Genomic DNA, 12232 nt, shown 5'->3' with positions numbered 1-12232 from the left:
TAAATGTTAATACAGAAAAGTATGTAAAATCATAAAGTGGAGCTTAATGAATATCACAGAGAATAGGCCATGTAACTACAAGTTTGTTTTTTTGTGATATCAACATAATAGCTTTCCTTTTATTACTGTTTGTATGGTGTATCTTTTGCTTTCAACTTTATGAATATATTTAATGTGTGTATCTTGTAAGCTGAAATTTTTCTCAAGTCTGGCTAGCAATCTTCATCTTTTAATTGGAGTTTTTAGGCTATTTGCTTTTAATATAATCATTCATATGTTTGGGTTTAAATCAGCCACCTTACTATTTATTATCTGTTTGTCCCTCTAATCTATATTCCCCTGTTTTTTTTTTAACATGCCTTGATTTGGGGTATTTTCCCATTTCATTTTTCCATTTGAATTTAATTATATTCTTTTACTTTTTTTTTTTAACAATTAGAGATTATATTATGCATCCTGGGTCTTTTAAAGTTTATTGCTATTAGTTTTTGTTTTTTTTTTTAAACAATTCCTAGACAGTGAAATTACTTTAGAATTCTTAAACTCTATGGATTCACCTTACACTTTTTGATGCCAGTTTTATAATTTGTTTTAATGGTAATAATACTAATATCTTGTGAAACTTTCAAAAAGTGTTTTATATAGCCAATATTTATTTGGACTTATTTACATCATAAATACATTCCCTTTTTATTACTCTCTCTTCCTTCCTACATCTCTGAATTTTTATTTGAAATTTTTTTCCTTCTGCCTGAAGAATTCTTCTTAGAATAGACTTGTTAGTGATAAATTCACTTACATTTTGTCTTTCTGAACATCTTTATAAGGTTCATTTTTGAAGGACATTTTTGCTGGGTATAGAGTGCTAGGTTGGTAGTTCTGTTCTTTTAGGACTTTAAAAATAGTCCACTGCAGTCTCGATTCTGTTGTTGCTGCTAAAAAGTTGGCTGTCAATCTTATTACTCCTTTTAAGCTTTTTTCTCTGTCCTTGGTTTTCAGTAGTTTGATATACTTAGGTAATGTTTTCTTTTTCTTTTAAATCTTCATTGGGATTTGTAGATTTTTTTAATATGAGGGTTGGTACTCTTGTCAGTTTTGGAAAATATTCAGTCATTATTTCTTTAAATACCACTTCTCCTGAGTTATATGTCTCTTCCCTCAAAGGTTCCAGTTAACACTTACATTAGACCCTTTCATTTTATTCTTATGTTTTGCTCAATTCTTTTTCTCCTTTTGTTTTTCCATACTTTATTCTGCATATTTTCTTCTAGCCTTTTTAGTTTATTTTTTTTTTCTTCAGCTGTGCCTATTCTATGCCTAATTTCTTAATCTTGCCATTTAAGATTTTTACTTTATTAAGAGCAGTTATTTCAGAGCTAATGACATGAAAATCTTGAGTCTTTTGGCTCTGTTTCTATTGTCTACTTTTTTTGTGTTTAGTCACAATTTTCATCTTGATAAACCTGGTTATTATTTTGGACATTGTGTGTCAACATTTTGTCCGTGTCCATATACCAAAAAAAAAAATGTAATGATATTATGATTTTATATTTCTCCAGGAAAATATTTTTGCAATCAGGCTAGGGCAGATCATCTCATCCAGTCAGTGGCTGAGATGATTCCAACATAGACTTCAGCCCTTGTAAAGATTGGTCTATTTTTGTTTTGTTCTTATTTTCAGATTTTAGCCTTTCAGAGTCCTCTGTAACAGCCTAGGTGTTTTCCAGGACCTCTTCTCCTAAGCAGACTTTGGACATTAATTTTTGCTTAGCTTCATTGCCCTTCAGCTGTTTTCTCTCTGAGAATTGTCTTGAGGACAGAGCTATTGCCAGATGTCTGGTCTGCCTCTCTTCTTTCTTCTCCCAGATTTTGGTCCTACTAATTCTCACTGCCTTGATAGCTTACCACTGTCTTCAAATGTGTGTGTGTGTGTGTGTGTGTGTGTGTGTGTGTGTGGTTTTGTTTGTTTTACATTTTTTTCAATTTTTCTGATTGTACTTGATTGCTCTAAAAGAACCTAGTCAGCCATTCCAGAAATATAACCATATGAAGTTGTTTTGTTTTTGTTGTAGTGATGATTGTTGGTTATTGTTGATTTGTACCTTTTGCTTTCACAAAATATTTCAAAGCGATTTTGATTTTTAGTGTTATATTTCCCAGACCTCTACTGTCACTACACATGCCCATTACCCTCTGCTGTTAGTGGTGGTTAGGTGAAGAGTTTGAGAAATGTAATGGAAAGGGAAGGTCATGGGCTTTTTTTTTTTTTTTTATTTGAGACAGAGTCTCCCTCTGTCATCCAGGCTGGAGTGCAGTGGCATGATCTCCGCTCACTGCAGCCTCTGCCTCCAGGCTCACTGCAGCCTCTGCCTCCAGGTTCCAGCGATTGTCTTGCCTCAGCCTCCCAGGTAGCTGGGATTACAGGCACATGCCACTATGCCCAGCTAATTTTCTATTTTTAGTAGAGATGGGATTTCATCATGTTGGCCAGGCTGGTCTTGAACTCCTGACTTCAGGTGATCAGCCTGCCTCTGCCTCCCAAAGTTATAGGATTACAGGCGTGAGTCACTGCGCCCAGCCGGGCATGGGCTTTTTAAGCACACAGACCTACATTCAAATTGTGACTCCTTCTGATTACGTCAACCTGTATGAGTTACCTGTTAGTTTTTTTAATTTTTCTTTCTTCATCTGCAAAATGGGCTTAGTGAGAATGAAAAAGGAAACTGAAATTAGATTTTATTTAAAGTGAAATGTATGGACAGCAGCTTATCTTGAGGACTAGGAAACTATAGAGTTAAGACCAATCTTATAAGGAATTTAATAGAAATGTATAACTTCACCATGTAGTCATTGTTAACAAACCCTTAAAAAGGGCCATTAGGTTTGGTTGTGGGGCAGTTCAACAAGCATCTGTGTCCCAGGTATCCTACTTAATCTCATTAATATATAGATTCCATCCAAGATTTTGCATTGCAGAGCAGAGGTCAGTAAACTTTTTCTTTTCCTGAGACAGCGTTTCACTCTTTCACCCAGGCTAGACACTGCAACTTCTGCCTTCTGAGTTGAAGCAGTTCTTCCTACTTCAGCCTCCCAAGTAGCTGGGACTACAGATGCATGCCACCAAGCCCAGCTAATTTTTGTATTTTTTGGTAGAGACAGGGTTTCACCATGTTGTCCAGACTGGTCTCAAACTCCTGACTTCCAAGTGATCCACCCACCTCAGCCTCCCAAAGTGCTGGGATTACAGGCATGAACCACTGTGCCTGGCCAGCAAACTTTTTCTATAAAGGGCTAGGTAAGGTTTTGTGAGACATATTGCCTCTATTGTAGCTATTCAGTCTGCTCTTTTAGGGCAAAAGTAGCCATAGTCAATACATAAAAGAATGGGTATGGGTGTGTTCAAGTAAAACTCTATTTACAAAAATAGGTGGCAGGCCAGCTTTGGCCCATGGGCCCCCAAACTGTGCTGAGCCTAGTCTTCCACAAGCTATGAATGTTTTTTACATTTGTAAAGGGTTGTTTAAAAAGAGGATGCAACAGAGACCACATGAGACCAAAAAAGCCTAAAATACTTTATTTCTAGTTCTTTACAGAAAGGGTTTTGCTAACTTTTGGGTTGGAGAATGAGTGGTGGTTGAAAAAGAAGTAGACTTCAGTACTGAAAGTTGACAGCAAAGAAAGAAAAACAGCATGACAAGTAGTCTTGGATCCACAAAGGATCCTGGTGGAAAGTATAGGAAATTCTGTGTACTATACTGACGTACTTATCCATACCCCATGCCAACAGTGGCCTACTAATTAACTATTCTGTTTTTATGGATTTTCCATAAAGTGCTGTTTTAGCAGCAAACAGAGGGGTAAACTCATAAATAATAAAAAGCTAAATACTGTTAGAAATCTTCTCTTATATGAAAGATATTAACTTTCCATTATAGCTAAATGTTATCAGACTTTTTACTCCTGGTATGTATATAGCTTTGATTTTATAACATCCTGCTAATTTTTGTTCTTACAGAAATACACTTTCGGGAAATGGCCTCTAAATCCTGGCTGAATATTTTAATCTTCCTTTGTGGATCAGCAATAGGATTTCTTTTATGTTCTCAGCTATTTAGTATTTTGTTGGGAGAACAGGGTGACACCCAGCCTAATGTTCTTCATAATGATCCTCATGCAAGGCATTCAGATGATAATGGAGAGAATCATCTAGAAGGACAAATGAACTTCAATGCAGATTCTAGCCAACATAAAGGTATGGTTTACTTTATTAAAGAATAAACATAAGCAGTATTTTAGTCTAAATTTCATCATATCCCTGTCCGTATCTGTTAATTAAAATGAGCTATATATTCCAGATATTAAATAACAATTATTGGTTTGCCTCAAGAGAAAGGAATTGCTAAAACCCAGATTTATTTAGGAAATAAGATACTAATTTTGAATTAGTTTTTAAGTAGAAATGGTTCAGAAACCACAATTTGGGGAAGGGCATGACTATTCAGATTAGATTTGTTTCTGAAAATGTTTTTCTAGGTCCAATTCAGTTGAGTTCTTTGTGTCCCTTAAGTGTTGGTTTTCTCCAAGTTTCTGTCCTTTAGCTATTTGTCCATGTGACATCATCAACCCTCATAATTTTAATTTCCATTTATTTCCTTCTGTCTTTAGCCCAGTTCCAGACATTGTGAGAATACATGAACACAGTGCAAAGATTTCTGCACAATATGCTTTATTTGACAGAAAATAATATAAGTAGCTTGAAAACAATTGGAATTCTGGGATGCAGAAGGTTCACTTTTCATTTGTTTCTCTTCTCTTCCCAAAAGTAAATTCTTCACTACCTCTCAAGCAGAGGCTGAAGGGTGAGGTTTCAAAGCCTGGTTCAGTTTTATCAACTAGCAAGCACATGCATACTATGTCAAAGTATGTCATGTTTTATGATTGTTTATATAACAATAATTCATCTCTGAGCAGGTGCTCTGTGTTGTTACCGAACAGTTTAGTCACTGTGTATTTGCTCTGTAGCATAGCTACATGTCTTCAGATGATCAATTCGAGCCAAGCTTCCCTACTAATAGTAAACTGTACTAGGCCTCACTACAGGCACATGTATTAGATGCATACTTGTCCAGCTCGGTGGCCTACAAAATGTGGGACATGCTAAAAGTTTGTCTACTCCCTTCAGACTCAACATGTGTAAATTAAGTCTCCTTTTCTTTTCCTTCCTACTCCTAGAAGTTGCTCTTCTTCCTCTATTCTTTATTTTATGTAGCTCATTACTATCTCTATGCCAGAAACTATGAAATCATGATAGGTGCTTGCCTTCACATGCTAGCCAATCCCATATGTTGGTACATTCTAACAATGCTACTTTACCATTTTTCATCTCTTTTCCTCTCAGTCCACAGTGCATTTCCCCTGATTCAGGCCTGCAGCTATACCTATGTACCTGCACTCAGCCAAACTTCATCATTCCTTTTGGTGAACTTATAACCTATTTTCTGCATCATCTCTTTATTTTTTCTAGTATCACTTTATCTTTCTATTCTTTGTTCTACCCAGGTCCCCATGTACTGCTCTATAGGGTTTATTAGCCACTGCTTTCTTTTCCTTCAGCAACTGAACCCTTTGTTCATAATATTAACATCTCTTAGTATTTAGCAATTACTGGTTTGTGTGTCAGGCTCCCTGAATGGACTGAATTCCTCTGCAGCAGGAAATGTGTCTTACTCATTTTTTTCATCTCCTATGCCAGCCCATGCCCAGTACAAAGTAATTCATGAATGAAAAATTATTTATCAAGTTCAGTAGTGAGGACAAAACTGCCTTGCCTGAGTGAAACAGACTGGGGATTCTTGCATTCACCATTCCTATCCATTCAGGGTTTGGTATATATGTGTAGCCAAGAGATTGGGCTCCTCAAGGATGTGAGATGTCAATGCTTTCTGACTGAAAGTAGGGTGATTTTGTCTGCTTTTGTCCTTCTGGATTGTGAATCTTGATATTGAGAGGGACATGAAAATATTTTTATATTCTACCCAGCTTTTCCCTTTATTCCCCCTCAATTGGTTAACTAATTGTTAATTTCTCATGGGCCTAAGCTTCTGTAATTTACTGTTTGACCTTAATTTTAAGCAAATGCTTCATCAGGATACTGCCCAGAACATCACTATTCAAAGTTGCTTCATAGACCCATTCTGATCTATAACTAGAGAATGTTTGCTTATTTGGGAGTAAGCAGAAACTTTTATTGTAATTAATTTTGCCTGAAGCTAAAAATAAAACTTTAGGGCTTGTGTTTTGTATTTCTTTTAGTTTTATTTTTCTCATAATTCATTTTTATCATATTTACACAATTGTAGACCTCTATTAGAAATAAAAATTGGCCTTTCACCACAGATAGCTTGAGAAGTACTCATCTAAAATCTCACAATTGAGCTCTTCCTCTACACCAGTGCTACTCAAAATGTGGTCCTGGCCTGACAGTTTGTAAACTGTTTGTCTATACAAGATAATGAGCTTACACTAGGATGTAAATTAAGTCCCTAAGCTTACTGCTTAGTTAAGTGGACATTTTGTTTGGTTGGTTGGTTCTGATAGTAGGTCTTTTTCAGAGTAATGTGTTCCTTTATATTCTGGTATAAGCTCCTTATTTCTTTGCAAACCAGTAGTTTAAAGAGCACTGCTCTAGCCAGTCTTGGAATTCGCAAGTCTACCATTGTGTTCTGTTTCTGATTGGCAGATTTGCATTTTGGAATAAGGTATGTTACTATCAGGAAGGAATCTCAAATTCTTGTGCTTTGAACTGTCACCACTTCAGAGTACTTGTAGAAATTGTAAATAGTGGATTCTTGTGAACTTCAAAAATGAACTGCCACTTCAGCAGCATGTCTTTCCTGCTCTTCAGAAACTCATTCAGAGCAGTGAGAAATTTCTGTCAATAATCTGTTGAAAACCAGCTGAAGTTTTCTTATATGAAATGCCAAGCAGAGACTATTTAAGGCAGCACTTAACATGCCTATGAAGCACCAGGAGAACTTATTAAAATGCTGATTCTGATTCAGTAGGTCTGGGATGGGGCCTGGGAGTATGTATTTCTAACAAGTTTCCAGGTGATGCTGCTGCTTTCAATCAGTAAACCCCAGTTCAAGAAGTAAGAACTTAAATCATAACGTTGACTCTTATTAGCTCCAGTGATGTTCTGGATCACATTGGCAGGAAACCAATAAATCAGAGTGTCAGTTCACATTAGGTTGAGTTTTGCTTTCCTTTGGCTAAATCACTAATAGAGGGATATATATAGGAGGGCTTTTGAAATTAAGAAAATGCTTTCTTCAATATAATTTATTAATATTTGGATTTTACTTTTATGTAAATAACTTTTTTAAATGTTTTGCTTAATAGATGAGAACACAGACATTGCTGAAAACCTCTATCAGAAAGTTAAAATTCTTTGCTGGATTATGACAGGCCCTCAAAACCTAGAGAAAAAGGCCAAACATGTCAAAGCTACATGGGCCCAGCGTTGTAACAAAGTGTTGTTTATGAGTTCAGTAGAAAATAAAGACTTCCCTGCTGTGGGATTGAAAACCAAAGAAGGCAGAGATCAACTATATTGGAAAACAATTAAAGCTTTTCAGTATGTTCATGAACATTATTTAGAAGATGCTGATTGGTTTTTGAAAGCAGATGACGACACATATGTCATACTAGACAATTTGAGATGGCTTCTTTCAAAATATGACCCTAAAGAACCCATTTATTTTGGGAGAAGATTTAAGCCCTATGTAAAGCAGGGCTACATGAGTGGAGGAGCAGGATATGTACTAAGCAAAGAAGCCTTGAAGAGATTTGTTGATGCATTTAAAACAGACAAGTGTACACATACTTCCTCCATTGAAGACTTAGCACTGGGGAAATGCATGGAAATTATAAATGTACAAGCAGGAGATTCCAGAGATACCACTGGAAAAGAAACTTTTCATCCCTTTGTGCCAGAACACCATTTAATTAAAGGTTATCTACCTAGAACCTTTTGGTACTGGAATTACAACTATTACCCTCCTGTAGAGGTAAGTTTAGAAATTGTATTACTATGTTAACATTTGGACTGACTGAATTTTATTGATAAAAACTTGTTAATACGTGTATGTTCTTTAGTACCAATAACTAGGACTCTTTCTTAGTCTTTTTAAATAGAGTAGCAGTATAACAAAATAGATGAGAACAGGGACATTCAACAATAGTCACTTAGCAGATATCTGTTGGTGCTATTATATGCTAGGCACTAAGAATGTGGAAGTAAACAGAGCCAAGTTCCGGTTCTCGTGAATCTTACATTCTAGATGAAGAGATGCACAGAAAACAGGAAGACTAGTAAAGATATAAAAGGATTTTAGTAGTAAGTGCCCTGAAGAAAAATAAGCCAAGTAAGGAGATGGAGAGTGACCCAGAGTGGGGTGGAGTCCTCTGGTTTGGGTGATTAAGGAAGGCCTCTCAAAGAGGTGACTTTTGAGCAGAAACCTGAGTGATATTAAAGAGTAACCTGTGTGAAGATCTGGGTAAAGAGTCTTCTAGTCATCAGGGGCAAGACATGAAAAGACCTGGAGGTTCAGAAAGACCTAGAGTCAAATCCTGCTCTCCCACTTAATAGCTGAATGACCTTGGATGGACAGGATTTGTCTGAATTCTGAGCCTCAGTTTCCTCATTTTAAGATGGACATGATGTACCTGTCTTCTTTAGTTGTAATTACAATATAGGACAGCCTTTCACACAGTAAGCGTTTAATAAGCCTTGGCTCACATTTGACACCTTAGCTTACATTCCTGAGAATTTTATCTAAAGTACCTTACTTTGTGAAATATTCCACTTGTACAAATGTTTCAGAATAATATGCCTTGTACTCATCTCCCATCTTTACCAAATTTTAATCTTTTGCCACATTTGTTTCAGTTTTTTTAAAGAAAAAATGCTGTAGTCGAGGCCTGTGTACCCTCTCCAATCTCCTTCCCTGGAGTTAACCACTGTCATGAATTTAATATTACTCATTACCATGAATGTTTTATATTTTTCCTACATGTTTATGTATCCACAAATAATATATAGTATTGTTTTTCAGATTTTTAAATAAGCATCTTTCTACAATTTGCCCTTTTCACACAACATTGATGTTGATCAGTGTTAATTACATATCTGCTATGTTCACTATTAAAGCATTGCTTCAGTAAATAACTGAAAGAGACCAGGAATCATGAAATCTAGCTTTTAGACGCAATTCTGTTCATGATTAATAATGCTTTTAGACAAGTCACTAGTTCTCTATGCCTACCTCTCTCTGGACCTAACATATAAATAATACACTTCATGCTACTCATAAGACAGTGCTTTCAAATCATCATCTGTAACTGTGGTTCTCAACCCAGGGCAATTTTGCCCCCAGAGGACATTTTGCAAGGTCTGGAGACATTTTTGGTTGTTACAACTAGGAGGTTGCTACTGGCATCTAATGGGTAGAAATCTACTACATTATAAACTTACTAGATGATAAATATCCTAAAATGCACAGGACAGCCTCCTACAACAAAGAATTACTCTAGCCCAAAACATCAGCAGTGCCATAGTTCAGAAACCCTGGCCTAGAACTTCTGACCCAAGCTTTAGGTAATCAGCTTTAAAAGAAACTTTTGATAGTCTGTTTTTCTGTTTTAATGAAAGTACTACTTTGGATGCTTTTTTGATGTAAATTTTTCTTAGTATATTCTGACCATTCCAAGATGACTTGACCTTTTCCTTCCTTCCTTCTTTGAGATGTAGTCTCGCACTGTTGCCCGGGCTGGAGTGCAATAGTGTGATCTTGGCTCACTGTAACCTCTGCCTCCTGGGTTCAAGCAACTCTCCTGCCTCAGCCTCCTGAGTAGCTGGGATTACAGGTGCCCGCCACTACTTTTCCGATATGAAAAATATACCCAAATTCAAGAATATAAACGAAGCAAATACATCCAAATTCATATAAGAATTTACCAAGAGTATCTGATATTGGGTACACATACAGTAGTAGCAAGGGGACATCATAATTATCTTTATTTTGTAAACAGCAAAATAGCCTTCCTTCCTTTTGAGAGTACTGTCCACAATTTCTGTTTACAAATAAAGTGTACCTAACAGTATGCTTTATATAAACAAAATAAATATAGTGCATCCTTTATTTACATTGTAGTTGTTTATTAAACGGATGGCAAATTTGTTCTTTCTATAAAAATTTATCCCATTATGTTGATGACCGTAAAACAGAATTCAAAGTACCAAAATTGACCCATCATTCTGACATTGTTCTCCATCAGGAGATTCTAACATAAACTAAAATTCTGTTTTGTTTTGTTTTTTTTTGAGACGGGGTTTTACTCTTGCTGCCCAGGCTGGAGTGCAATGGCGTGATCTCAGCTCACTGCAACCTCCGCCTCCTAGATTCAAGTGGTTCTCCTGCCTCAGCCTCCTGAGTAGCTGGGATTACAGGCATGCACCACCACACCCTGCTAATTTTTTGTATTTTTGGTAGATACAGGGTTTCTTCATGTTGGTCAGGCTGGTCTCAAACTCCCAACCTCAGGTGATCCACCCACCTCGGCCTCCCAAAGTGCTGGGATTACAGGTGTGAGTCACTGCGCCTGGCCCCGAAAATTCTATTATTATCCATCTATTATTTAATAAGTTGTCTTTCCCCTATTTTTTTTTCTATATAGTAATTACTAAAAATACAGAAAATTTTTATCTAGCAAGTCAGGGTATAAGATATTCTAATTCATATTCCTAAATTTCTTGTTCAGAACTGACTCTTAAGCAGTTCTCTTCTTAGGAATAGACTTTCCACCAGAGACATTGCAATGGGTAGATTTAAAATACATGTGTAATTGTTTGCATACATAGCTCTCTACATGAAAAACTGACTTTTCTGTAGGTCAGAAATGGTCAAATATTATTTTATTTTTCAGTTTTATTTACATTATTCTATCTGAAACATATTAGTACATAATTAAGATAGAGAGCTCCTGATTTTTCCAAATTGTTAATTATTCTAGTACCATTTTTTAATTCATTACTGATTTAAAATACCCCTTTATCATACACTATAGCATTATTTATCGTAGGATCTATATCTGAGATTTCAGTTCTGTGCCATTGTTCTAATTTGATTTTGGCCCAGCACCATATTGTTTTGAACCTTGTAGCTTTACAGTAGTTTCAAGTTAATATTCTAAGAGCAAATTAACTTTTTTTTTCCTTTCTTTCTTTCCAAGTGTTTTAGCAACTCTCATGTCTTTATCTTTGCATATAAACTCATTAATTTAGAGATAACATCTTTGTCCAGGATTTTTTTTAAGTTGCCTTTTAGGTCCTTTGGTCAAGTTTTAGAAACTGTTTTATTTCCATAGGTATGTAATATTTTTGCTACTGTTCTACTTGTGCTTATTTAAAACTTAACTTACCTTTTTACTGGTATATATGAAAACTTCTTTGTTTGGTTTTCTTTTTAAGCATCTTTAAAATCTGGCTTTGTAACTGAATTCCTCCTTATTTCTGATGATTCTTCACTTGAGATTCTTAAGTTTTTTGGGTAACCGTAATTGTCTACAAGCTCTTGTTTTCTAATAATTATAGCTTTTTTTCTTTTATTGTCATTTATTGCATAAATGACAGTAACAGAATCCTGGCCATATAGTAAAATATAGATAAATAAGAGTAACATAATGCAGTAAATCTTACTAAAAATATTTATTAAAAACTATTACTGGTCTAGTCTTTAATATGCACTGGACAGTAGTATAGTAGCCACTAAGTACATGTGGTTACTCCAAATTGTAAATATAAAATATACACCTGATTTTAAAAATGGTTTCATTAATCATTTTAAAACTACTGCGTGTTAAAACAATATGATGAAATTTTTTAGTTACATAAAATATATTCAAATAAATTTCACCTCTTTCTTTTTACATTTTTAATATCTGTTGAACAGAGCTAGTTTAGATAATCACAAGTTGACTTATCTGGTTATTTTTCCTATTTGCCTTTATTCTGATATTTCCTAAAGGTGCAAGAATAAGTTATCTAAGAATCCACATGTCCGGTGTGTGTTTCGAAGGAAAATTCAGAGATAACAGCAGAGAAAATGCAATGGACAGTTTCTTGATAATTTTTACTACACTGTAAGCTATATACTTCCAAACATGAATTAGT

At 35.4% G+C, this 12232-nt stretch overlaps 1 protein-coding gene across 3 annotated transcripts in view; it reads left to right on the top strand.

Moving 5' to 3' along the window:
• C1GALT1 (core 1 synthase, glycoprotein-N-acetylgalactosamine 3-beta-galactosyltransferase 1) overlaps positions 1–12232 on the top strand; it is a 57361-nt gene that overhangs the window by 39198 nt on the left and 5931 nt on the right. For all 3 annotated transcript variants that reach the window (XM_012450757.2, XM_064380378.1, XM_012450758.2), the window contains exons 2-3: positions 4016–4252; positions 7402–8069. In XM_012450757.2, coding sequence (XP_012306180.2) covers positions 4016–4252; positions 7402–8069 — 905 coding nt within the window. The remainder of the gene's footprint in view (positions 1–4015; positions 4253–7401; positions 8070–12232) is intronic.

This window comes from Aotus nancymaae, unplaced genomic scaffold (assembly GCF_030222135.1).
Source record: "Aotus nancymaae isolate 86718 unplaced genomic scaffold, 86718_ANA_hifiasm-v0.15.2.pri h1tg000025l, whole genome shotgun sequence".
NCBI classification, from domain to species: Eukaryota; Metazoa; Chordata; class Mammalia; order Primates; family Aotidae; genus Aotus; species Aotus nancymaae.
The sequence above is the reverse complement of the archived record's forward strand: the minus strand, read 5'-3'. Positions and strand labels throughout refer to the sequence as shown.